The sequence below is a fragment of the Hypomesus transpacificus genome, chromosome 23, assembly GCF_021917145.1.
Source record: "Hypomesus transpacificus isolate Combined female chromosome 23, fHypTra1, whole genome shotgun sequence".
In the NCBI taxonomy this organism is placed as follows: domain Eukaryota; kingdom Metazoa; phylum Chordata; class Actinopteri; order Osmeriformes; family Osmeridae; genus Hypomesus; species Hypomesus transpacificus.
Window position 1 is genome coordinate 6,874,619 of NC_061082.1, and position 24,403 is coordinate 6,899,021.

General features: G+C 45.8%; 2 protein-coding genes across 12 annotated transcripts; both read right to left on the reverse strand.

The window, feature by feature from the left end:
• Positions 1 to 975: 975 nt before the first annotated feature.
• Positions 976 to 19,765, reverse strand: abi2a (abl-interactor 2a). 11 transcript variants are annotated; one of them, XM_047046881.1, is made up of 11 exons: positions 19,346 to 19,765; positions 12,561 to 12,728; positions 12,252 to 12,428; positions 11,987 to 12,004; positions 11,679 to 11,779; positions 8,672 to 8,821; positions 6,589 to 6,710; positions 5,075 to 5,257; positions 4,625 to 4,711; positions 4,035 to 4,205; positions 976 to 2,068 (listed from the first exon to the last, which is right to left on the reverse strand). In XM_047046881.1, exons 1-11 carry the CDS (start codon positions 19,460 to 19,462, stop codon positions 1,893 to 1,895), a joined length of 1,470 nt encoding a protein of 489 aa, XP_046902837.1. In that variant the 5' UTR covers positions 19,463 to 19,765; the 3' UTR covers positions 976 to 1,892. The 11 variants fall into 11 exon arrangements, with proteins under 11 accessions (XP_046902837.1, XP_046902836.1, XP_046902840.1 ...); XM_047046880.1 differs by having other exon boundaries at positions 6,589 to 6,713; positions 19,346 to 19,764; XM_047046884.1 differs by lacking the exon at positions 11,987 to 12,004 and having other exon boundaries at positions 19,346 to 19,764.
• A 734-nt stretch (positions 19,766 to 20,499) lies between these two features.
• On the reverse strand, positions 20,500 to 24,293 carry tmem237a (transmembrane protein 237a). Its single transcript, XM_047046452.1, has 11 exons — positions 24,208 to 24,293; positions 23,840 to 23,911; positions 23,454 to 23,588; positions 23,175 to 23,265; positions 22,897 to 23,051; positions 22,569 to 22,698; positions 22,071 to 22,262; positions 21,880 to 21,953; positions 21,243 to 21,330; positions 20,912 to 21,033; positions 20,500 to 20,784 (listed from the first exon to the last, which is right to left on the reverse strand). The coding sequence occupies exons 1-11, from the start codon at positions 24,242 to 24,244 to the stop codon at positions 20,717 to 20,719; spliced, it is 1,164 nt and encodes a 387-aa protein (XP_046902408.1). The 5' UTR covers positions 24,245 to 24,293; the 3' UTR covers positions 20,500 to 20,716.
• Positions 24,294 to 24,403: the final 110 nt, after the last annotated feature.

Consider the following 24,403-nt stretch of genomic DNA (forward strand, 5'->3'; position numbering starts at 1 on the left):
ATCCTTGGACTAACGGACCTCTACAACCTCCGACTCCACATCTGAGTCATGCAAGACTAACAACATTGATTGAAGTCTGCTATAATAAAACAGCATTTCCAGCACATGTTCAATGCCTTCTTGTGGATAGTTATCAAAGATGATAAGAACTCAGAAATCAAATCACAGAAACGTACACAATTGGAGATTGTGTCCTTTTGTCAGGAAGTAGGAAATTAAATGTCCAGGTTTTTTTAAATATCAAGTATCAATAGTTCCCATTTTATTGTTTTTCATATGTTGACACACAGTATGTTCTGGAAATCCCGTCGAAGCATGTGTCACCCAAACTCAAACAAAAACAGAACCTGGTTGTGTGGATGCCGTCTTTGAGGAGCCCAGTAGGCCTGTGTAGGTGACATCATCAGATCCTTCAGAGTTGGCAAGCTGCTTTTTTTCGGGGTTGATTAAAGTTTTCCCAAAATATAACACTGTCATAGCATTACAGTCCTTCAAATATACACATATTCGGATTAACACAAATATAACTTTCAGTTAGCGTTTTCTTGGTTTCTCATCTCACATTCACTTCACTCTAAAAACAGTGTGCTTTTGTTACTCAATAGATTACAAAAGTAAGCTTCTGATGACATCACATTCTACCAGGTATTATTGCCAAAACAAAACAGAGTTCAGTTTTATTGCTGTAGTGACCTAATGTCAAACAATTCTTGCAATACGGCATTAAGACAAACAACTTCCCAGTCAAATCTGTAATGTAAATGAGTTCTATTCATGTTATATATTTGAATGTTTCTTAAAAAGGATCAAACACTGCTTTGTAGGTCCCCATTCACGTTAGTGAGGGAACCACAAGTGAAACCATGGATTGAACCAATGTATATGGGTGGTCATTTTTGTAAATCACACACACATACAATCACACCCACACACGTATACAACATCGCAATATGGCACAAAATATCCAACACCATCTGAGAGTTCGAGTGAAACTGTATTAAAATGATATAACAACCAATAACCACTTATAAAAACAACATCTTCTCTAGATGGTAAAACGTTTAGTAAAGCAAGTTGGTGAAATTAAAGCAAAAGAAAAATAAACCGGTAGGTCTGTTTTAGAGAGCATGCAGTCAAAGAAGCACATACATACAGTATACAACATCTTCATAGTCCACTAGGCAATCTGGTTAGGTCCACTAGTACAGAATATTCAGAGCCAGTGAGAAAAGAAAAAGACACATACCAAAAAATGTACTATAATAAATGGTTAAGAGTCATATAACCTGAACAGTTCAATACGTTTGGGCTGAACTGCTGAAGGTTGGTGGGCAGCGGGAAGGCTACTGCAGACACCGTGTTGTAGTGTGTCGGTAATCGTAGTGTCTGTCCTACAGAACGAGAAACCAACAGCACAGGGCTCTGAGGAGCCCTCCCCTCCCCACATGACTTCAGGCCAGAATCAAAGAACAGAATAGTTGAAAGTGTGACCAGAGAGACCAGCTTTAGTCAGGACAGGAGGACCATCAGCACGACCCGTCAGCAGCACGCTCACAACACAGGAAACACAGCGCTACAACCGGGTCCGTCATCTGGGCTTACACAAATGATTGTTATTGTAGTTTTTAGGACATGTTTTTTGACTTTTAATAGTGTAGTTCTGTACCACCATGTCACCTTCAGTGGTGACAGGAAACCACAGCAACAGGGTCTTGTCTCTTCTTCTCCTCTTGTTGTTCCCACCAATTCAAGAGTCCTTCTGCAGCGTCGTCGTCCCCCCCCCCCCCCCCATGCATGTACACAATTCACATCAATCCCATTGACGCCAAGTCCATCTACCACACCACAAGGCTGTGGGAGGGAGCCTGGGGGGAGGAGACAGGGGCGGGGCTTCACTCTGCATAGTGCATGATGGACTCGACGTAGTTGCCAGGGAACAGGCCGGTGGTGTTGTTCATCGTGCCCTCGTACCAGCCGTCGTCGTTCTTCTTGATCACGTAGATGATGGCGCCCTCCTGGAAGGACAGCTCGTCCTCCTTGTCCCGGGCGTAGTCGTAGATGGCCACCACTAGAGGGGGCGCAGGTGCTCATTACTATCATACGTGACTAATCTGTGTCTAGGCAGAGATTATCACCGCAACGAGAGGCACGCAATCACGGGTGTGATCTGAGAGTGCTTTAGCTGAGGCAAAAAGACCGTGGAGGAATAGGAGATCAAATAAAGAGAGATTGAGGCCAACATTGATCTGAAAGCAGATATCTTGTCTCGCTACAAGAATCCCTTCACAGTCTGAACGGGAATGAGAGAAATGGACAATGGTACAGCTAACACATACAGAGGGACTGGAGGGGTACCTTTCTCCAGGCGTGTAAACTTTATATTCCAGGTGTGTGTGTGTGTTTGTACTTTTCTCCAGGTAAGTGTGCGTGAGTGTACCAACCCTCTACAATGTGAGTAAATCACTTGCATATGCAACCACATTTCATGCCAAAAAGTATCTTTAATTAGCCAATGGATGGCAAATTGTTTGATTTCACTCGCCTGTGACTGAGTTAGAGGCAAATAATAAGTTAAGCAGATTTCAATGATGCACCGTTGCTTGACTGCGAGTTAACATGATTGGCTGCTATGACAACTGAAGTACAATTAGCTTTCTTCCTGCTGCGCGATAACAAATAACGGAGATTGCCATAATAACGGAAAGTCGCTAGATTTGTCGCTCGTCTCTAGATTAAAAATATTGTCACTAGGGAAGGTAAAACGCGACACTGCCTCTGTCGCTTTCTTTCACAAAAAGATCAACAGTCTCACATTCTCATGCCTTTCAGACCTGATCTTAATTTCAACAGAAGGCCAGAGCTTCAGGAGTATGATCCATCATCAGCTGTGGAGAGGTAGCTGAAGTCAAGTGGCAAGAGAAAGCCATTTGCAAAAACAAAATAGATTACAATTTAAAGATTAATTCAGACAAATAATGTCCTTTTTTACAGTTGCATTGTTCATGCATTTCATGTAAAAACTCTGGGGAGAAAAAAAAAAAAAAATGACTAGCCAATGGCGACTCAAGCTTCATTTTCTTCATAGAGGGTTGGTGTACCTTCCTCCAGGTAGGTGTGTGTACCAACCCTCTACAATGCGAGTAAATCACTTGCATTAACGACCAAATGTCACGCTAGGCGACTAAAAAGTATCTTTAATTAGCCAATAGATGGCAAATTGTTTGATTTCACTCGCCTGTGACTGAGTTCAAGGCAAATAATAAGTTCAGAGCAGATTTCAATGACGCACCGTTGCTTGACTGCGAGTTAACATGATTGGCTGATATGACAACAGAAGTACAATTAGTTATTTTCCTACTGCGCAATAACAAATAACGGAGTTTGCCAAAGTAACGGAAAGTCGCTAGATTTGTCGTTCGTCGCTAGATACGATTTTTTGTTGCTAGGGAAGGTAAAACGCGACACTGACTGTCGCTTTCTTTCACAATAAGATCAACTGTTTCACATCCTCATGCCTTTCAGACCTGATCTTCATTTCAACAGAAGGCCAGAGCTTCAGGAGTATGATCAATCATCAGCTGTGGAGAGGTAGCTGAAGTCAAGTGGCAAGAGAAAGCCATTTGCAAAAAAAATGGTAGATTAAATCTATATTCAACATAAAGACAATGGCGACTCAAGCTTAATTTTGTTCGTAGAGGGTTGGTGTACCTTTCTCCAGGTAGGTGTGTGTGTACCTTTCTCCAGGTGTGTGTGTGTGTGTACCTTTCTCCAGGTAGGTGTGTGTACTTTTCTCCAGGTGTGTGTGTGTACCTTTCTCCAGGTGTGTGTGTTTACCTTTCTCCAGGTGTGTGTGTGTACCTTTCTCCAGGTAGGTGTGTGTACTTTTCTCCAGGTGTGTGTGTGTACCTTTCTCCAGGTGTGTGTGTTTACCTTTCTCCAGGTGTGTGTGTGTACCTTTCTCCAGGTGTGTGTGTTTACCTTTCTCCAGGTGTGTGTGTGCACCTTTCTCCAGGTGTGTGTGTGTGTGTGTGTACCTTTCTCCAGGTAGGTGCGTGGGGCCCAGGGGGGGTCCTCCTCAGCATAGGGGTCGCTGTACTCCACCATGGCTGAGTCCTCCTCCTCGTAGCCCTCTGGAGGGGGCAGGGGCTCCACCTCCTCAAACACCGGCTCCTCTGCTGGGGGGGGCGGAGGGGGCGCGTCGGAGACTGGGGGAGGAGGGGGACATTAGAACACACACACCTGAAGACATACACACCCATCTAAAAACAAACCCTAGAAAAGGAATGTGCTTGGTCTCCCATGGCAGCCTGGATGGCAGGGACATGCAGTATTCAAGTCACCATGCTGGGAACTCAAAAAGACACCATCACATGCACGCATGGACTCTCTCACATCCACCCACGCACACACACTCTCTTCAATGAGTCGTGTTTGGGAGAAAGAAAAAAAAAAAGAGTCCTCGTGCCATATCACATCTGCACTGTATTAGAATGTTCGATCAGCCTTTACTATGTAGCTGTGGTGTTAAGATCATCACTGGGGGAGGACCAGAAGGTGAGAGGTTGTCTGTGTATGACGGCAGAGGGGCGGGCTGTTAGCTATGGGAAGGCTGAAAGCCACTTACTGGTCTCCTGAACCCGAGCCACGAAGCCCATCAGAGGGAGCTGGGGGGTGATCTGCAGGATGGAAGGGGGCGGGGGGGCCACCGAGCCTGGGCCACATAAGCAGGGGTGGAGCAGAGAGAGAGAGAGGGTGGAACAGGGACCAAAGGAGAAGGAAGTAGAACAAGGAAGACAGACAGATGAATCGTTTTGTAGAAGGAGAAGGAAATGGAGGTGAGGTCAAGAAGAGGAGACGGTTAGTGTGCAGAAAGACTGATGCCGAGGATGGAGAAGTAGCTGTATATCACCCAGCACATCTACATGTCTGCAGAGATCCTAGTGGCGAGGAGGAACAGAAAAGGTCCAGGGCCTATCCCTCACAAGAGAGGGCTGGGTGGCCGAGCTGTAGGCGCGGCATGTGAATGACTCATGGGACTTGTAGTCTTGCTGTTTCATAATAGTGGGAGAGTTACCTGGGCTCTGGTTGTAGTAAGGCCCTCCGTTGGGCTGGCTGGGGCTCTGGACCTGGCTCTGAGGGAGGATGGGCTGGCCTGTCACTGAGGGGGGCCGGCGATAGGGCAGAGACCCCCCCACTGGGGGGGAGGTCTGTCTGGGGACAGGTCGGTTCATGCTGTAGAACTGGGGAACCATGCCACCTAGAGGACACAGAGGGAATCAACCATCTTGGAAAAACAGCAGTTAAGCAGGACCTGTTCTCAATTGATGCAGTTCTTCTTTCTTAATATATTTTTTAAGAGGTACAATATCTAGAATCTGCACACTGTAAACTTGATACAGTTTTACAATCTGGCAAAGAAACTTTATATAATCCTCCCCAACGGCCCGTAGTTTCTTCCTCTTGCATTATGGGATTTGTAGGCACCGAGTTTCAACTTATCCAAATGAGCAAAAACATGTCCTTGGGTGAAATATAAAAGCAAAGCACCAGGAACAACGGAGATGCAAGATGAAATGAGCCTGATGAGGTGTGAACGTGGGAGTGTGGACTTGGGCTGTCAGTGGGAGGGTGTAACCCATGGAAACAGAATGAGGGGGCTCACGCTCACAGTGCTGCAGACATAAATGCTAATGGACTGACTCTCCTTCTGGAACGTTGCATTCTTCCAGGCGGGTGATGGGAGTGGGCGAGGACGAGGTGGGGGCGGGTGATGCTGGGTGAGTCTGGGAAGGGGGTGATAGGGGGGGGGGGGAGGGGGGGGCACACTCACCTGGCACAAGGGTGGTGGAGGTTGCAGCAGTAGCCGCACAGAGGGGGGTCTGGGAGGAAGGAGGGGCCTCGGACTCAGCCGACTGGCCCTCGGATGCAAGGACGGGGTTAGTGGGGGGACAGGGGTCGGGTGCTGCGGGTGGGGAGTTAGGTTGGGCGGGGGTTGCGGCGGCAGTGCTGGAGGACGAGGAGGAGGAAGAGGAAGGTGGTGCGGAGTGAGGTGGCGTAGCAGAGGTGCCTGTGACCCCAGAAGTAGAGGCTTAAGAAGACGGGAGGCAACAAGGAGAGAGAGGACAGGACAGGGGGAGACAGAGGACACCAGCAGGTCAGAACAGCACACAGATGTTTGGGTTTGGCTGAGAGGGTGGTGGGGGTAGAGGCTGTCTGTGCTGCAGAGGTCAGCAGAGCTGGAGGGAGGTGGGGGGGGGAGGAGGAGGGGGTCTGTGAAGCTACTCACTCCACACTAATGACAACTTCTAATCATTTATTAAACCCTGAGGAGCCTTAGTCTAAACATGCCTAGTTTATTAAGAAGGCACTGCTATGAAAGCTAGACACGTATCCCTGTTTCATAGTTTTGATGTTGTATAAAAAATGTTTAACTAAGATAGATAGATAAAAAAAGTGATATTTCTACAACAAATGCCCAATAGTTTGAAGTGAATTATGTTGATTGGTTAGCCTTCCTGTTAGCCATGTTGGTCCAGCCTAGTGAAGCGTTGTGACTGGGGGACCAGAGGGACGTCTGAGTGTGTCTACCTGGGAAGGCTCCGGGTGGCGAGGGCGTCGGCACGGCGATGGGCACCCCCACGCTGCCACTCCCGCTGTTCTCTCGACTGCTGCTTCGACTGCTGCTGGGGTGGCTGCCCCCACTGCTTCCACTGCTGACACACACGCACACACACACACTAACAGTAAGCACTAGCTCCACTGTTGGACCCACACTGACACAAGACACGTGTCACAGACAACACTAACACACTAGTGAAACGCAGACTAGGAGAGACGTGGGAACACGTACCAGAGTGAGACGCACAACAACACTACACATCCTGTCTGTCTGCTCTGCTGAGTCAGAAACAAGCCAGCTATGGCCACAAAGAGAAACAGAGAGAGACAGAGAGAAGGTTCTAGATCAATGACAACGAAAAGGTATGCCTGAGCAGCGGTAGCTCTAGTAGGTTCTGGAGCAATAACATTAGTAAATGATTGAGTGAAGAGATAGCAGACAAGACAGCATAGAGCAGCAGAGTGTTCTGGAACAGAGAAAAAAAAGGCAATAAAGGGAAGGCAATAGCAGAGGAGGGTTCCAGAACACCTCTGGGTGATTGATTAGGTCAGTGTTCTTTAAGAGCTTTCTCATTCCTCACACAGTCTCAAAGACGCTGGAGACAGCTCTTCAAAGTAGAAACCCATTAGGATTCCCATACAGAGAACGCACTGTGCATGTTAACGTCAATGGCTCATCTATTGTGACAGAGGTAAGGTAGTAAATCTTGTGAAGATGTGACCCGCGACACGGAATCACAGGCACTATAAGTGCCTATCATGTGGTCTCTACAGTACCCACTGGCTGCTTTGTTGATTAAAATCTATTTGTCATTCATCATACATACAAGAAATGAGAAAGCCCTCTCGAGTGCTGACAGACGAGCGAGTTCCAAGAGAGTGAAGGATAAAAAAAAATCAAATAATAAAAGAGTGAGAGACAATTTGTTAGTCGATGCGGCGAGGATGGAGGTTACCGCTGAGGAGAAAGAGCATGAGTCTTCAGAAAAGCAAAAGAGGGAGAGAGAGAGCGGCGATGCCAAGCTGAATGAAAAAGCAGGATCAATTAGACAGAAATAAAACACCAAAACAGAAAAACTAATACAAAATAGGTATTTTGGAAAGAGGGGTGAGGATAGGAAAGGATGCATATTTACTGCTAGAAAGGAGGAGCGACTATGAAGGCAGATAAAACAGACTTTCTACTATAAATACTTCATGGGCTTTAATAGATGGGGAATGTCGCTCTGGGACAGAAGCTTTTGCGTTTCACTCTGGCGCACATTGTAGCTTTATCATCACAGGCAAAACCAGTCAACCTCCATTTGTGCTTTCTGGGTTTGAAAATGTTCCTGATTCTTCAGAAAGACTTGGTAGTATTCCCAGTTGAAACTTCTGGTCGTCTGTGACTTCTTTCTTCAATTCTGTCATCTAGTTGATCTCTGTTCATGAGTCGAGATGAGTCACTGCACATTGTCAGGCAGATGGATCCGCGTGTGTGTTCTATGGCACTGCCTGCTTTCCTCTGGTTCAAAGCTCACATGGAACATTCCAAATCCCCAGACCATGTGGATGGTGCGAAACATGAGAGCAGACTAATAAGCCAATCAGCACGTTCCTTCTGTCAGATCTCCAAGCTTGTGGCAGGACGACTCTTCCCTTCTGGAGGGGGGGGGGGGGTTGGGGGGCAGGGAGGGAGGGGGGCAGGGAGGGAGGGATGGAAGGAGGCCACGGATCAGTTATATAAAACTCTGCAGTCATTCAGGGCACAGCTTCACAAGAACGAGGGAAGAAAAAGACGAGTCTCGTTGAGGGGTGTGCAAGTGCTCAAGCCAGAGACCAGGGGGGAGGCAAATCAGCAGGAGGGATGGGGGACGACAAGGAAATGATGGCGGAAAAAGTGATTCCAGTCTGACAGTGTTGAGCAACACCCCCCCTCTTCAGATCTTCCTTGCTTCTTTCTGTTTCCATTCTGTCATGGCCAGACGAAGGCCCCCAATGCATCCTGGGTACCTGAATCTGTGATTGGTTTGGTGAGGCGGCGAGGGGGTGGGAGCAGGGCGAGTAGCGGTACCTGTACGTGCGAGTCCTCTGGTTAAGGGTGGCCGTGCGTGCGGGGCTGGGTTGCTGGGCAACAGCCATGTTGCGCGTGGGGCTGGGAACGTAGTCGTTAGGGACGACAGGCGGGCGCACTGGCTCCAGCGTCCTGTAGGGGGAGTGTCTCCTGGAGGGGGCAGGAAGGAAGTTTAGCACCCAGAGAAGACAGATGAAGAGATGGACAGGGCTGGTCTGGAACGGCCTTTTGGACCCGAATGGGTAAAGACACAGCTGATGATGTTGGATCAAGAGTGATCATTTGCTCGTTAGCTCATCAGTAGACTGTTCTGTTCTCCCCATGAATCGGTGACAACTCATCAACCATAACAACAGCTGGATTTGGGGGAGGGTGGAAGGTAAAGGATTGTCAACTAAAATAACCACAAAATAAAACAGCAGTAATGTCTAATCCTGTTGGTCACCTGTTTGGAAGAGAGGACAAAAAAACTCTTGATGAGCTCATATAAGAAAATAAGTAGTTATGATGTGAGTGGAGAGCTAATGCCCAGCAGGACAGTTCTGGCCTTGCTCGTTCAGGTGAAGTAAAGCTGTGTGCTCCATGGTCAGAGCCAGGCTGCTCCACTGTGTTCCCAGCATGCCTGTGGAAGCAGGGAGCAGGAAGAGAGAGGCAGCCAATGGGGAGGGAGAGGTGGCCAGCTGGCTCCAAACACACTGGACAGGAAGCATCCAGGAACAGTCACCCCGCGAGCTATCTGGCTACTGTGTGTGTGTTATAGTGAGTCCTGTAAACAGTCACATAGAAGAGGTGTGACTCAAATAGAGATAATTGCCTGATGAAAGTAAATGTTGGGAGCCGGAGAGTTCAGATAAAACACTAGTCATTCCGATTCCCCTTGAGGGACGAAAGCACTTTTTAAATTAAGTACTGTTGAATCCCAATGGTAGCTTAGCCTCAATTGAATTGTCACTGATGAGAGAAAACAGCTCCGTCACTTCCCCGTCTTAACTGTAACCACCGACACCTTACTACAACTTCTTGCCCCCAGCAGACACACAGAGACAACATAACATCACAGCAAGAACATTTGGAGACAGAAGTGACCTAGATTAGACGAGCAGAAGCTCTCAGAGATGACGTCATGCTATTCCTGCAAGGAATTCACGTCGAGTCCCAAATACAGTGCCCTCCAAAAGTATTGGAACAGTGAGGCCAATTCCTTTATTTTTGCTGTAGACTGAAAACATTTGGGCTTGACATCAAACGATGAATGTGAAACCAGAGATCAACGTTTCAGCTTTTATTTCCAGGTATTTACATCAGGATCTAATGCACAAATTAGAAAATATCACCTTTTTGTTCGAACCCACCCATTTGTCACGTGAGCAAAAGTATTGGAACATATGACTGACAGGTGTGTTTTGTTGCCCAGGTGTGTCCTATTACATACATTATTCAATCAATAAATACCACTGAATGTCTACACTCAGGTTCAGATTGGGTAAGATAGGTTTTGTCTATGCAGACTGTATTCAGAGGTGAAAACAACATGAAAACCGGAGCGCTGTCTTTGGGTGAAAAACAAGCAATTGTGAGTCTTAGAGAAGATGGAAAATCAATCAGAGCCATTGCAGAAACATTGGCCATAGCCAGTACAACCATTTGGAATGTCCTGAAGAAGAAGAAAACTACTGGTGTACTAAGTAACAGACGTCGAACAGGTAGACCAAGGAAAACATCAGCAGTTGATGACAGAAACATTGTGAGAGCTGTAAAGAAAGACCCTAAAACAACTGTTAGTGAGATCAGCAACAACCTCCAGATGGCAGGAGTGAAGGTATCACTATCTACTGTTCGCAGAAGACTTCATGAACAAAAGTACAAGGGCTACACCAGAAGATGCAAACCACTCATTAGCAAGAAGAATAGGAAGGCCAGGCTGGAATTTGCCAAAAAGTACAGAGATGAACCTCAAAAATTCTGGGACAAAGTTTTATGGACTGATGAGACAAAGATTAACTTTTACCAAAGTGATGGAAAGGCTAAAGTTTGGAGAAAGAAAGGAACTGCTCATGATCCCAAACACACAAGCTCATCTGTGAAACACGGTGGAGGTAATGTCATGGCTTGGGCTTGCATGGCTTCTTCTAGGACGGGCTCATTAATCTTCATTGAGGATGTAACACATGATGGCAGCAGCAAAATGAACTCGGAAGTCTACAGAAACATTTTGTCTGCCAATTTAAGGAAAGATGCAACCAAACTGATTGGCAGAGCCTTCATCATGCAGCAAGATAACGACCCAAAACACACTGCCAAAACAACAAAGGAGTTCATCAGGGGCAAGAAATGGAAGGTATTAGACTGGCCAAGTCAATCTCCAGACTTAAACCCTATAGAGCATGCATTTTACCTGCTTAAGAGGAGACTGAAGGGAGGAACCCCACAAAACAAACAACAACTGAAAGAGGCTGCAGTGAAAGCCTGGGAAAGCATCAAAAAGGAAGAATGCAAAAGTTTGGTGACGTCAATGGGTCACAGACTTGCTGCAGTTATTGAAAGCAAAGGATTTGCAACTAAATATTAAGTCTTATTCACTTAAATATGTTTTAAGTATATCTGTTCCAATACTTTTGCTCACATGACAAATGGGTGGATTCAAACAAAATGTGATATTTTCTTAGTTGTGCATCAGATCCTGATGTAAATACCTGGAAATAAAAGCTGAAACGTTGATCTCTGGTCTCACGTTCATTATTTGATGTCAAGCCCAAATGTTTTCAGTCTACAGCAAAAATAAAGGAATTCGCCTCACTGTTCCAATACTTTTGGAGGGCACTGTACATTCACTTGTCATTTCGTCATGGACATTCACACCACAGAGACAGGGCAGCAACATTACCCTGCAAACAGTTCCTCCAAATCAACGAAAACATGTACATGTATCGACAACTGACATACAGACAATAGCACAGCCTAACAAATAGATTAGATTGTGTGTGTGTGTGTGAGAGTTCTTCCATACCCTAAGGTGCCCTTGCCCGCCATAGGGGGGCTGGGGGGCTTCTGAGTGGGAGGGGTGGTGCGAGGGAGAGCCCCGCCCATCTTCATGTTCTGACTGCTGACCTGTAGGAGAGACGAGGACGTGTCAATCACAACACAACCACAATACACACACACACTTATAGCTTAGGGTTATAAATCAGGATACACACGTGACACACATTCTCAGTGACAGGTCGTCTCCACAGCAGTTGCCCATGTATGGACAGCCACTGTGTGTTTGTCTGTGCATGTTGGATGTTCAAAAAGGGCCCTATGGCGTGTCCTTACCTTGAACCTTAGTAACCACTATATACATGATCGAAAGCAGGAGAAAAGAGAGAGGAGAGAGAGAGCATTGAGAAGTTAGTGATTTGAGTCATGCCAACCATCACCCATTAGAAGAGCAGAGAAAACAAATAGAAGGGAAAGAAAAACCTTTATAGTGCTCTAAGCATGCCGTACACAACACAGAACCACTATTCATTGTTAAAACACGCTTCAAGAACTAACAGCTAAACATTGTGCTTCTCCTTCCCCCCCCCCCTCAGCGTACCTTGACTCCATGGCCGGTGTCGTCCAGAACATTGTAGTCAATAGGCTTGCGTATGTAGCGCACTGGTCTCTCCGGATTGGCTGGCGCAATGATTTTGTGGGTGCGGGCAGTGTTCTTATTGGTAGTCAGGATACCAATCTCCCGCCTCGCCACCTTCTCTTTATGAATATCCACCGTCTGAAAGAGGGAGAAAGAGATTCAGAGAAGGAAATGAGATAACGGGTGTTGAGCGCATTCAACTGGAGTGAACCCCATTATGGTAGGTATATGTGTGTGAGTGTGTGTGTGTGTTACTCGCCGTGCTCTTACCTGTGAGATGTGGTTGATGGAGGACTCCATGCGTCGGAGCTGCGAGGCCTGGATGTCCAGCATCTGCAGCACGTTGTTGGCTAGAGTGTTGATCAGGTAGGCCACGCTGGCCAGAGACTGGGTGGTGTAGTTCTTGGTCTCCTCCAGGGCACGCTGCTTGTCTGGACACTACAGGGAGAGAGGAGGAGGAGGGAGCAGGGAGATCACCAGAGAGTTCATCCAAGGACAGCTGCTGGTTCAGTGATGACTGTTTGTCCCTGCCTTCCTCTCATTGTTACAAAGCAGTGATGGATGAAGTGGATCTGCCTCTGTGTCTTTTCAACGCTCGGGTCACTCGTTCATCGCACCGCGGCTATCCTAACTATCTAACACGGCTATCTGTTTGTCGGTCTGCAGCTCCACCATGCAGCCTGCAGAACTGTAGAAGCTCTGTGTTTTAAACCTCATTTAGCTCACTAAGAGGATAGTCTGTGTTGTGTGATGTGGATTTAGTGTGACTGGAAACTATCATCGTACATTATGTGGTTTTGATGAATCCAACTGTTCTCGTGTCATGAGGTGAATAAAGGCCCACAGTCACCATGCACTAAAACAACATTGTGACGATTACAGAGACATGATTAACTATTCATAGTGAGAGAGTCAGATCACACACACACACACACACACACACACGCTCAGAGACAAGCACACACAGGGCAGAGTGAACGAGGTAGTGAATGGGGCAGGCTGGATGAGTAGGGAGCCTGTTGCCTCCTGGGAGGTGGAATGTTATAGACTCAGCACTTCTACTGAAGCAGCATTGTAGAGCACAGATCACATGACCACACACACACACACTCACGCGCACACTGAAGAGAGGCCGGCTAGGTTCAATCAACTGCTTTGTCCCTGGGCAGGACCGGGGGGACTGACACCACACATACACACAAGCACAAGCACATACACACAAACAGACACACACATACAGACAGACACACAGCTAAACATAGCTTCTACATCAGGATGAGGCCAAGCATCAGTGGAAGTGAATGTGTCTGAACTGGGGCAAGCAGGCAGGCATGTAGGTCAGCATGAATACAACCCTCCACCCCCACCCCAACCCCCATCACCAAAGGGGGAAAAGAGGAAAACACAAATACAGTGACACCAATGTGTGTCTGCTTGCTGCATCAAATCACTACAATCCTGAACTCCCCCCCCCCCTTCCTCCTACAGTCCAAAAATGACGACATCTGTCCTGCTGATTAAGATGGAGGACGGGAGAAGAGACCAGGAGGGCTCTCGGAGGGAAGTAAGGATGGATATTCCTAGCTCAGTGGTGGAGTATTTCACTGCAGATCAAGAGATATTAAGTTCAAATCTCCCCCTGTACATCACTTTAGATTTAAAAAAAAACATCTGTCAAATGACTACATCATTTTAATTTTTTACTCCAAACCAGGCCTTTAAGCGCAATAAGAAAGCCCTGCAGAGGATTTGGAGGGGAGAAGGTCTGCTCCTCTCTTCTGCTCCCCCTCCCCACCCTGCATCACCCCTCCCCACCCTGCATCACCCCTCCCCACCCTGCATCCCCCCTGCTGTGTGATGATGGGTAGCTTAGCAAGCAGCTTTCTGTCCCCTCAGCCATCTATCCTTGCGACAACCCTCACAGCTGTGGCATGACAAGAGCATCACTGTGGCCAAACCCCATCAGTTCTCACTGTGGATCAATATGTTCCTGAAGTCAGCCAATCATCTGCTGGTTAATGAGAAAAAGGCTATGTCCACAGAATGGAGACTTGAAACTGCAAACAAGCAGCACCTCCTATAAAAATACAGCAACAGCTTCATTTGTCCATGTGATTGTGTCTTTTTGGAATTAGGTTAGGCAATAGGCTTAAGTTGTGCTGTAGAAAATTGCTACGAATGGTTCTCAAGCTGAGACACGGACACACTGAGTCTGGGTGGAGAAGCAATCTAAGAACAATGATTGGATTCCATGCTGGATTAACACAGGTTACGGTGTTGGTGCTTGGAAAAGGGGGGGGGGGGGGGGGGGGGGTCTGGTTAGTCAGGAACAGACAATGATCTTGCTGCCTCAGACATGATCACCAACTTTTACATAGAGAGAAGAGGAAATGAGGATTTGCATGAAATACATTTCCAACGTAACATCGGGGGGGAGGAGGAGGGATTTTTACTCGCCTTTTCATAACACCGCTTTGTAGTGTGTTAAGGCTGCAGGCGGCGTGGAGGTTTCAAATGATTCAGGACGACTGTTACAAATACTGACAGCACAATGTTCCATCACTGTAGCACCCCTCCCCCTTCTCTCCTCCCCCTTCTCTCTTCCCTCCCCTTCCCTCTCGGTTTCTCACACTCCTCCCTTTCGCATCTTCCTTTTTCTCAACCATCCTGATCCATCCCTCTCTTTTTCTCCTTTCCCTACCTCCCCTCCATCCATTCATCCCACCCTCGCCCCCTCGTTCTGCCTGCCTGCCTCTCTGTGCCAGAAGACTGAAGCTCCATTAGTCGTGACCTAGTTGGAGGCCCGTTTTCTTTCGCCCGGGGACAGCGAGGGGCTGGGCATCATGGGGGAGACAACCGCACTCACTCATGGATGGACGCCTGGCGGTTTCACTCTGCATTTAGGAGCGGCACAGAACATAACTGTTCTGCGGCTGATTGTGACTGATACAGAACACACACACGGTTGAAGCTGAGTGGGCTCCAATCTCGGAGGAAGAGACTGAAGGCTGAACCTTCATTCCTGGTTTAAAACACCCTACATCAGACAAGCTCAACTCTTCCTTGTCTCCCTTCTCCCTGTCCTTCTCTCAGTCTTCTGTCCCTTTTTCCATCTCTCTCCATTCTCTATTTATCCCCCCTTTCCCTCTCTAACCCTCCCCTGATGTGGTCTGTGATTCTTCCTAAGAGCCTGTTCCTGGTTCCGGTCCAGCTGGGTCCATTATAAACCAGTCATCTGGAGCAGACAGGAGTAACAGAACAGTTCTTTATTCTCCTGTCTGCTTGGACCCTGTCGGAGACCAGAGTACGGATGCCAACTGCCAACCTTGCCTTAAAAGGATTGTGTGACAGTGTGGCACAGCAGCTGTGTTACATCCAACAACATGGACTGGGCTTCTCCATAACAGGAGTTTGGACAAAGTATAAAAGGTGGCTCAAACAGCTTTCAAACTCATATGGTCAAAGCATGGTTCATTGATGTGAAATCTGCACTAAATTATATGTTTTGGGAAGATAAGTCCTTCTGGCACATGGCTTAAACTCATTAACCACTCAACAAGCAAGACAGGCCATCACTATCTTCCAGGGCCAGCCAATCCCATTACATTGTGACAGCCAGTGATGCATTGGCCCATTATGAACTTCATCTGGCAGGTTTGGAAAATACTCTAATTACAGCATCAATCGTCATGTTAACTCTCTGATAATCCCTTATACAATGACAAAAGCATCTGCTCCATGTGGACATATTCATAGACTAACTTAGCCTCAATCTTAAGTATTTACATTCTCACAGAAAATAAAAAAGTAGCAGACCATGCCTACCTCACGCCAGCCCTGTCTCAACATACTGATTGATTTCATCATTTACAACATTAAAGATAAAAAACATCAGCAATTTCTCTGTACCGATTTGTATTACCGGTTCATTAACTGTAGCCTTCCTTCCACATCTAAGATAAGATAATCCTTTATTTGTCCCTTAGTGGGGATATTGCAGTTTGCAACAGCAGCAGGATACAGCACACAGCAGAAGGGTACAGTACAAATACAGTGTCTATAGTTTATTTAACCGAGACTGCTTTAACTGCAGCTGAATACAAGCTTTTTGCATTGGACAAACATATACTAGCCTAACATAATAACCTAATTAAGTTGAGGAAATTACCTTGAATGTGAGGCCAAAGCTTATCTCATTATCCATAGTTAGTTCAACACTGAACCAACAATGGGAAAAGGCTGTTCTAATCTGGGTTACTCATCTTCCATAGGGGTGATGAGAGTTGAAACATTTGTCCTTTAATAGACACCATGTAGGCAAGGCCTGCACTTCATTGTACATTTTCTTGGTTTTCAACCCAAGAAACAGCCCGGCAGGCAGGCAGGTAGGCAGGGACACTCTCTCCCCTTCAATCCCCAGTAAACTCCATCCTGCCTTCCCAGCATTCAGCTGTTTCCAATCACCTGAAGGAGTCTTTAGTGGGAGGAAGGGAAGAGGAGAGAGAGGACTCTGGGCTAACCATAACCATCTGTGTTGAGCAGCAACAAGATCTGTGATTTCAGCCAAGCTGGTAATGGGGACTTTGCCTCTCCCCTAAATTACCTAATACCTTCTGTCAGTCCCCACTACTATAGTCTTTCTCCTTTGAGACACCCTATCTCTATTTGAGGCGTTAACTCTCTTCTCTGTTACCTCGCCCTTCTTTATGTCTCATTACATTTGACTCTCCAACGTGTCATTGTCTCAAATGCATCCTGTTTGTCCCTTTCCAGACCCTGTCCCGCATCTCTCATCCATAATACCTCCCTCCTGTCTTTTTAAGCCTCTCTACCCCTCGAGCCAAACCCCGCTGAGTGTTCAGCTGGAAAATGTCAGGGGCAGGGCCCTGTGTGAGCGGGAAGCAGTCATGTGTACGCCGTCTGTGTTTACACATGCTCTAGTAAGACAGGCTTTCTTAAACACACACATAAGTGTGTGTGAAATGAGTAGTGTATAACTACCATTGGGTAGGTTTTTGCGATACATACATGGTGGTCTTGAAAGTGAAAGTACAGAGTGTGCCGTCTTAAACACTGAAAAAAAGAGAGTGAGTGAGTTAGATAGAGAGAGAGAGATGTTCTAAGATTAAGGGAATATTTTATTAGAAATTCCAAAGCAAGGCGAAAGAGCTAATATAGCCTATGCTTTGAATGGCAAATAGGCTCTAGCAGTGTCCTACAACTAATGCAAGTGCTGAAATAAATTTAGATAAAGAAAAGTAAACAAGCTCCTTGAACTTCATTTTCCAGATAAAAGCTATGTAACAATGTCGTAGCGTGCTAAATCATGTAGTTGTGTTTCAGTTCTAAAAGCCGACAATCTAAATATTTAAGAGAGACACTGAGGGGAAACTTGAGGCAGGCCTAGGGAGAAGCGTGGAGCTGCAGGCCGTGAGACACAGGGGACCTTGTAAAACCAAAGCAACGGCCTGCCACTGAAGGAATCACAAATAGCTTTTAGCTATTAGGCTTGAGAACAAGACTGTGCAACTCTAATGAGATTGAGAGCCAAGGGCTATCAATAAAAAGCAAAACAATTGTGGGGTTGAACAAAAGAATGCCTTGAGAACAAAAAATTACAATATAGGCCACCAGGAACAACTACAACGCTTTCTCCCATCAACAACGGTCTTTTAGACATGTTTTCCACAAAGTCAGCCCGAAAGCCACCGCAATATAATAAACATAATAGATAATACCCACGGCAGAAATCATTCCTTATGATCTTTTGGAACCTAACATGGTCCGCTATAGTCCTTCATGCCCTTAAAGTATACCATATCATAATAATCATTATTACATCACGGTATTTTCTCTTTTTTTTCTTTCTCTCTTTCAGAGATTAACAGTCTGCCGTCTCGCTCAACTCAAAAAGCCCTACCTAACTGGCCGCTGTGTGCACAAGTTAGAGAAATTCACTTTGATTTTGTTCTTCTTGGCCGATAAGACATGAACATATTTTGCCAGCTTCCCCACTCCCCCATCTCTATCTGTGGCCATGAAGAGCTGGAAGTAACAGGTGTCTTCATATTTTTTTTTGTTGCCTGCCAGACAGTTGAGGGATGGAACAGTTATCCAGCCCAGCTTGTGAGTGGGCAGGAGTTAACAACAGAATGGACTACTGTGACTTGGAATAATTAATCTGGCATACCCTAGCACTCAACATTGTACCTCACATCACATATTAAAGCTTTTGGGCTACCAGTGTGCAAGGGACAATATGGCTTGGTTATATAATACAGCCTATTAAAAAGGTAGGCACTACTAGGCAGCAACAAATCACTAATGACTTCACTGCTCAGCTGTCAGTGTGAAGCGCATGTCAATGTAAAGTCTATAACAAACAAGCCAAGACCCACCGATGGAAATGAATCGTTCGCACATTACAGAACCAATTTAGACATACACTTATGGAACATCAATTTGCTGCAAAATATGTTATTTGTGAACGAAACGTAAGCCCACTGTTTGAGTCGCATATGAGATGATGAGAAAACTGGCGATAATGATAACGACGTTCCTCAGCAAATAGCCTGGCATACGCCTTTATTTTAAGAAATAAGTTTGACATTGTGCACATTTCATGCGTTTTAGCTAGAGCTAAAATAGCTATTACGTGCAAGATACAACTAGCTAATTATATCAGTTAGCTTTACTACAGCTTGCTACGGTTGCTAGACTTGACATTATAGAGATCTAAAATGCACGCTCCATTCAGAAATCTGTTATCAACCTCGCGAGCCACTGCAAATGACCGACTTCTATCTCAATAGCTGGTAAACTAACGAGACGAGACAGCAAGTTATTTCATGGTAATACAAAATACATTTGAAAGGCGTAATATTCCCAACCTATCTACTCCTATTCCATGCTTGATAAAAGTATGATTGAACGTGGACAGTATCCGCTTGTATTCCTAAAGCTAAAACGTGGAAAACCGTTAGCTAATATTATCTAGCTAGTCCCTGTTTAACTTATTGCTTGGCAACGCACGCGACAGTTTTCGTATACCTTACCTGAACATAATTGCTTTCGCAGTATTCAGCAACCCTTTCGAGATTTGTGAAACTATCAAGTAAAGCTCTTCGACCCGCTGGAATTTCTTCCTCCAAAAGCATTTGTAGCTCCGCCATCTTTACATCTTTTACTACAGTACTATGGTGCACGAGCGAACACTGCTCCCTTTGCGCAGGAAACTAGAGTGAGGGAGAGCAACTTCCTCCCCTCTTCAAAAACACTACTCTGTTTAGTAAATGCAGGAATGGGATTGTTCGTCGCCTTTGTGTTCGAGCTCTTCAAATCATTCTCTGTTGAAACAATACTTTTAAGAAGTGTACATTTCCATTTGTGATAAAGTATGGAAGAACATAACTCTTGGCCCACACCATTTGTCTCTCCCCATGCCAGAATGTTTCGTATCCTACAACTTCCCCCGCCACTCTTTGAACTGATTTTCCAGTTTAAACTGCCTGAGATCTTTCCTATAAAAAAAATCCCACGGTGTTCTGTCAAACAGCTTTTAAAGGCAGAACATCCGACCGTCATAGATAATTTTCAAGATTAAAAACAGTACGACAAACTGGTGGTTATTACTCATATTTGTGCTCGATCATTATCATAGGGGAACTGCTGCTCACAACTTTAAAATAAATTATGTGGATAGCCAACTCACTGTAGGATTACATTATTTCTCTTAGAGGAAACAGACAGATGAACAGCTAAATTATGGATCGTGAATGGAGTAACCCTGGGATTCCTCAATGTTTTTGAGACAGCACTTCCCCCTGCAGGTGGCTTGTAAAAACAACACACAGATGACCAGTCTGGACATGGACAGTTAGCTAACGTTTGTCTAACTTCATCAGATGCAATTTGAAAACTGTAGTGTAACTTCAACTTCTAAACATCAAAAGAACTTCTAACCAGACCTATTTTGTGTTTACAGTTTTTTTTCCCAGCACAGAAGCCAATCGGGAGCTTGTACTGGTCTGTTGTGGCAAATAAGGGCCCACACAAATCTCCTATGCCCATACTGGCTCCACACATTTTAAAGTACAGTAGACATGCTGTGTTTTTACAGTATGGTGATCATACTCTGCCCACAGTGAAGCCTTGGCAGCCAACCCAGTTAGTGCTCTGGTACGGCATCAAACTCGAGCACAAGAAAGATAGTATTTTTTCACTTTAGTCACATCAAACACAGATTACATTTCTTCACATGGTTGAATTTATAAAATTACATTGCGGAATATAAATAGTCTATGTGATACAAAAAAGCTATGGTATGTATGATATAAAAATTAAAATAATTTAAACAGTTAATAAGACGACAATGTTTCCAACACAAACAGCACATACAGTAGAAACAGTAGAAGGAACAGAGGGGTTCAGGCTGGAAGGTCCAATCTCTCGTCATGTCTAGGGTATTCTTCCAATTCCATCGCCATCAGAAATTCTGGTAACAAAGGAAGAGTTGGGCAGATCTTGACACGGTTTATCAATCCCAAACAGTTTCAATCAGCCGTGGAAGCAGCTTGAGTGTCATGTGCAGAGTGCCAGTTTCCTGTGTGTCATGTCCTCACCCTCAGTGTAGTCCATATCAGGCCTGGTGGAGACAAAGACCCAAGCCAGGCCCACCAGCAGAGCCACCACAAGGTTGACCACAATCCAGGGCTGTAGGATCTGGTGTTCTGACCCAGGGGGCCTTGGGAACAGGTAAATAGGTAGAAGTAGGTACAGAAGGCTGTTCCAAGCAGACTTAAAGCTTCCCAAAAAGACAGCTAGACAGATAGGTAGACACTGGTTAAGTTCCAGAGAACCCATGTTTCTCATTCTTGCGACTGCAGCTTTCATCAACATGCAGAGCTGGAACTGCGATTGTTTTGACACCTGAAACCATTGTGTGAAGCTTACCATAGAGTCTCATTAGCACTGGGGTAAAGGTTGATCCTGTCACTGGTCATCTGTTGGCTCAGGGACAGAATCAGTGCTATGAAGTACACTGGGAAAGAGGGGAAAACAGGGACTGAACACACAGACTTCTCTATGACTAACTAGTATGTAAATCCTCCTTTTGAACAGTGACAGAAAACAGAATTTCGTAGGCTGATCCTCTGTCAAGTTATTCCACGGCTCCTTCATAATCGGCTTAGTTTTTGATAGTAATACCATAGTCTACGTTTAGCTGGTGGACAATGCCTGTCTTCTATATTCTGTTTTTTCTATTGATTAGGTTAATGACAACTAAATGCCCATGTCAAATTGACTACATTTACATTTAGTCATTTAGCAGACGCTCTTATCCAGAGCGACTTACAGTAAGTACAGTAAGTACAGGGACATTCCCCCCAAGGCAAGTAAGGTGAAGAACGAACCGGCAACCTTCTGATTAATTGCCCAATTCCCTAACCGCTTAGCCATCTGACCCCCCCCCCCCCCATACTAACAAACTGTAAAGAAAATATATTGGGGTAGTTTTTTCTACATTAACCCAATATTATAACAATTAATATTCAATGTCCATGTCTGTATATATTTAACAGTGACTTACAGAATGAGGCGAGAGCAGCAGGGTCCATTGTGAGAAAGCCCCTGAGAGCCATGGAGGCCTTTGCTAGGTTTACCCTGGACACAAGACAGGTCAGATGGTTTACTGACAACAGGAACAGTCCCAGAGAGACACAGAAAAGAGATTGCTGGATTGCACACCCTTGCACTACACCAACCACAGCTAGTAGCTACCTGTCAAAGGCAGAGACAGTGCTGATGGCCAGCAACAGGTAGAGCAGAGATTGGGCGGGGTAGGCCAGGGGGTGATACTGCTGCAGCAGGTTAGGGAGAGTGGTCAGCTGCTCCCCAGCTAACACGTACACCACAATGATGTTCCACACTGCATAGCCTGCCAGGAACCCATGGGAGAACAGCCCAATGACCCTGTGGAGAACACACATTTACATTTTGTCATTTAGCAGACGCTCTTGTCCAGAGCAAATTACAGTAAGTACAGGGACATTCCCCCGAGTCAAGTAGGGTGAAGTGCTTTGCCCAAGGACACAAAGTCATTTGGCACAACCGGGAATCGAACTGGCAACCTTCAGATAACTAGCCCGATTCCCTAACCGCTCAGCCACCTGACACACGTTGCCTGTCAAGAGCTCTTCCTCTCTGACAGACACAGAAAAACAAGCAGAGAATGAGAAAACATCAGAATACAAGACTCAGCGAAGGGTGTTTGCTGACCTGAAGCCACTATGTACCCTCATGGCTACGTCCTTGGTGGTCCACATGGGCCGGACCTCCATGTAGTCTATCTGGTCCATGTGGTCAGTCTGCTTTGGATGGTCCACTCGCTCTGCGGCCTGAAAACGCCCTGGTTGGAGAACGTAACGACTCTGGTTTAAACATCGTTGGAATTAGAAACATGGCCTTCATCTACACTTACAAGGCTATTAGTCTAATGGAGCTTTAAGGTAACAGCATGTCATCCTCCATACATTGTACCAATGTGGATGTGACAATGACATGCAGATTGTCTGAGTGTTGGATTTAGGAGGGAGGAGACACATACTGTTCCTCTCCACAAACACTTTGCCGACAGGCTGGCTATGGCCCAGAGGGGCGGAGAACAGGGAATGCTGGGGGATAGGCGATTGATCTGTGATGATGTCATCATCCTCCACTCCCAGGTCGTTGGTGTAGTGCATCTCTGCTAGCTTGGGCTTCCTGTTGTGATAAAGAGACAATTTATGACTTTTTTAAGACATGATCGTCCCTCCCATCTCCGTGTCACATAATGCAACAAGTCACAAGCTGGAACAGCACATGGCAGTGCCCTCTGTCTCTTACTTTTTCCTCTTGCTCTTCTTCGTCACTTCTTCGTCTGTGTGCGCCTCCACTACATCTCCGTTCGTCATGTCAGGTTGCTCCCCCTCCAGGTCTGAAGGAGTTAACCCACAAGCAAATTTGAGAATTCCAATTTTTTGTTTACTGTACCCGTAAACTCAATCTGTGTAATGAACATTCCAGGTTCTCCTTATAACATTCACACCAGGTGATGTGTTTACTGTAAAACTGTATGGGATAACTTGAGGTTTCCATCTAGAGAAACAAAGCTAGGCATCATACCTGGAATCTGAGCCTTCTTTTTCTTCTTCTTCTTATGTGGCGGGACATCCTGCGGTTCTGGGGTGAGGGGATCTCTGCACTCAGACTGCCTGCGGCTGGCCAGGCCATCCATCTCTATACCGTGCTCCATGCCCACTGGGGTGGAGGGCAACAGCAGGAAAAACAATGTGTGTCGCACGGCACACAGGGTCATACACTCAGATTACAGGTTTCCTTTCGTGCAGGTGGTGAGATTCCTAAAAAGGTTTTGTGGTGGCAAGATCATCGTGAGCACATTACAAGTGATGGGCAGGGGAAGATTTCACTGTTCCAAAGCTTTATGAAAACTCATGACTCTGATGTTCCACCATGCAGCCTGACAACAGACAAAGTGTACAGTCACCCACCTTCTGGCTCGTCCACATCATTCGCCTCCTTCTTTGACTTCCTTTTCTTGGTTTTGGCGAGTGGCATTTTGTCTGGAGAGGAGAAGCCAGGGCTATTTAATGAAATTAATGAAACTGAAAAGGATTTAGCGGTTGGTCTGATTGTAACATCTCTGGCTTGAGATAATTAGATCAGGTCTTTGACGGCTGACGTAAAGTTACAGGGCTTCAGCCGATTATGATAAAACTAAAAGTAATATTTCCGAATTATAAATGGCATTTCATTTCTGACACCATCCCATAGTTCAGACCATCTACAGCACACAACAGACGTATTACAATACGTGACAAAGAGATATACATCCGAGATACATTACAGATTTTCTCACCACCTTTACTGTCCTTCCTGTTTCCCACCTCGACCATGGAGAGAAGAAACAACCATGTCAGAGAAAAGCTTCTGGAGAAAGTCTGTCAACAGTCCATCGATCCCAGGGGAGAATTCCACCTGGCTTCTCTTGCAGACTGCTATGACCCATTAGTCCATCCTGAGAGGAGGCTCCTGAGAAACAGCTTGCAATTGAT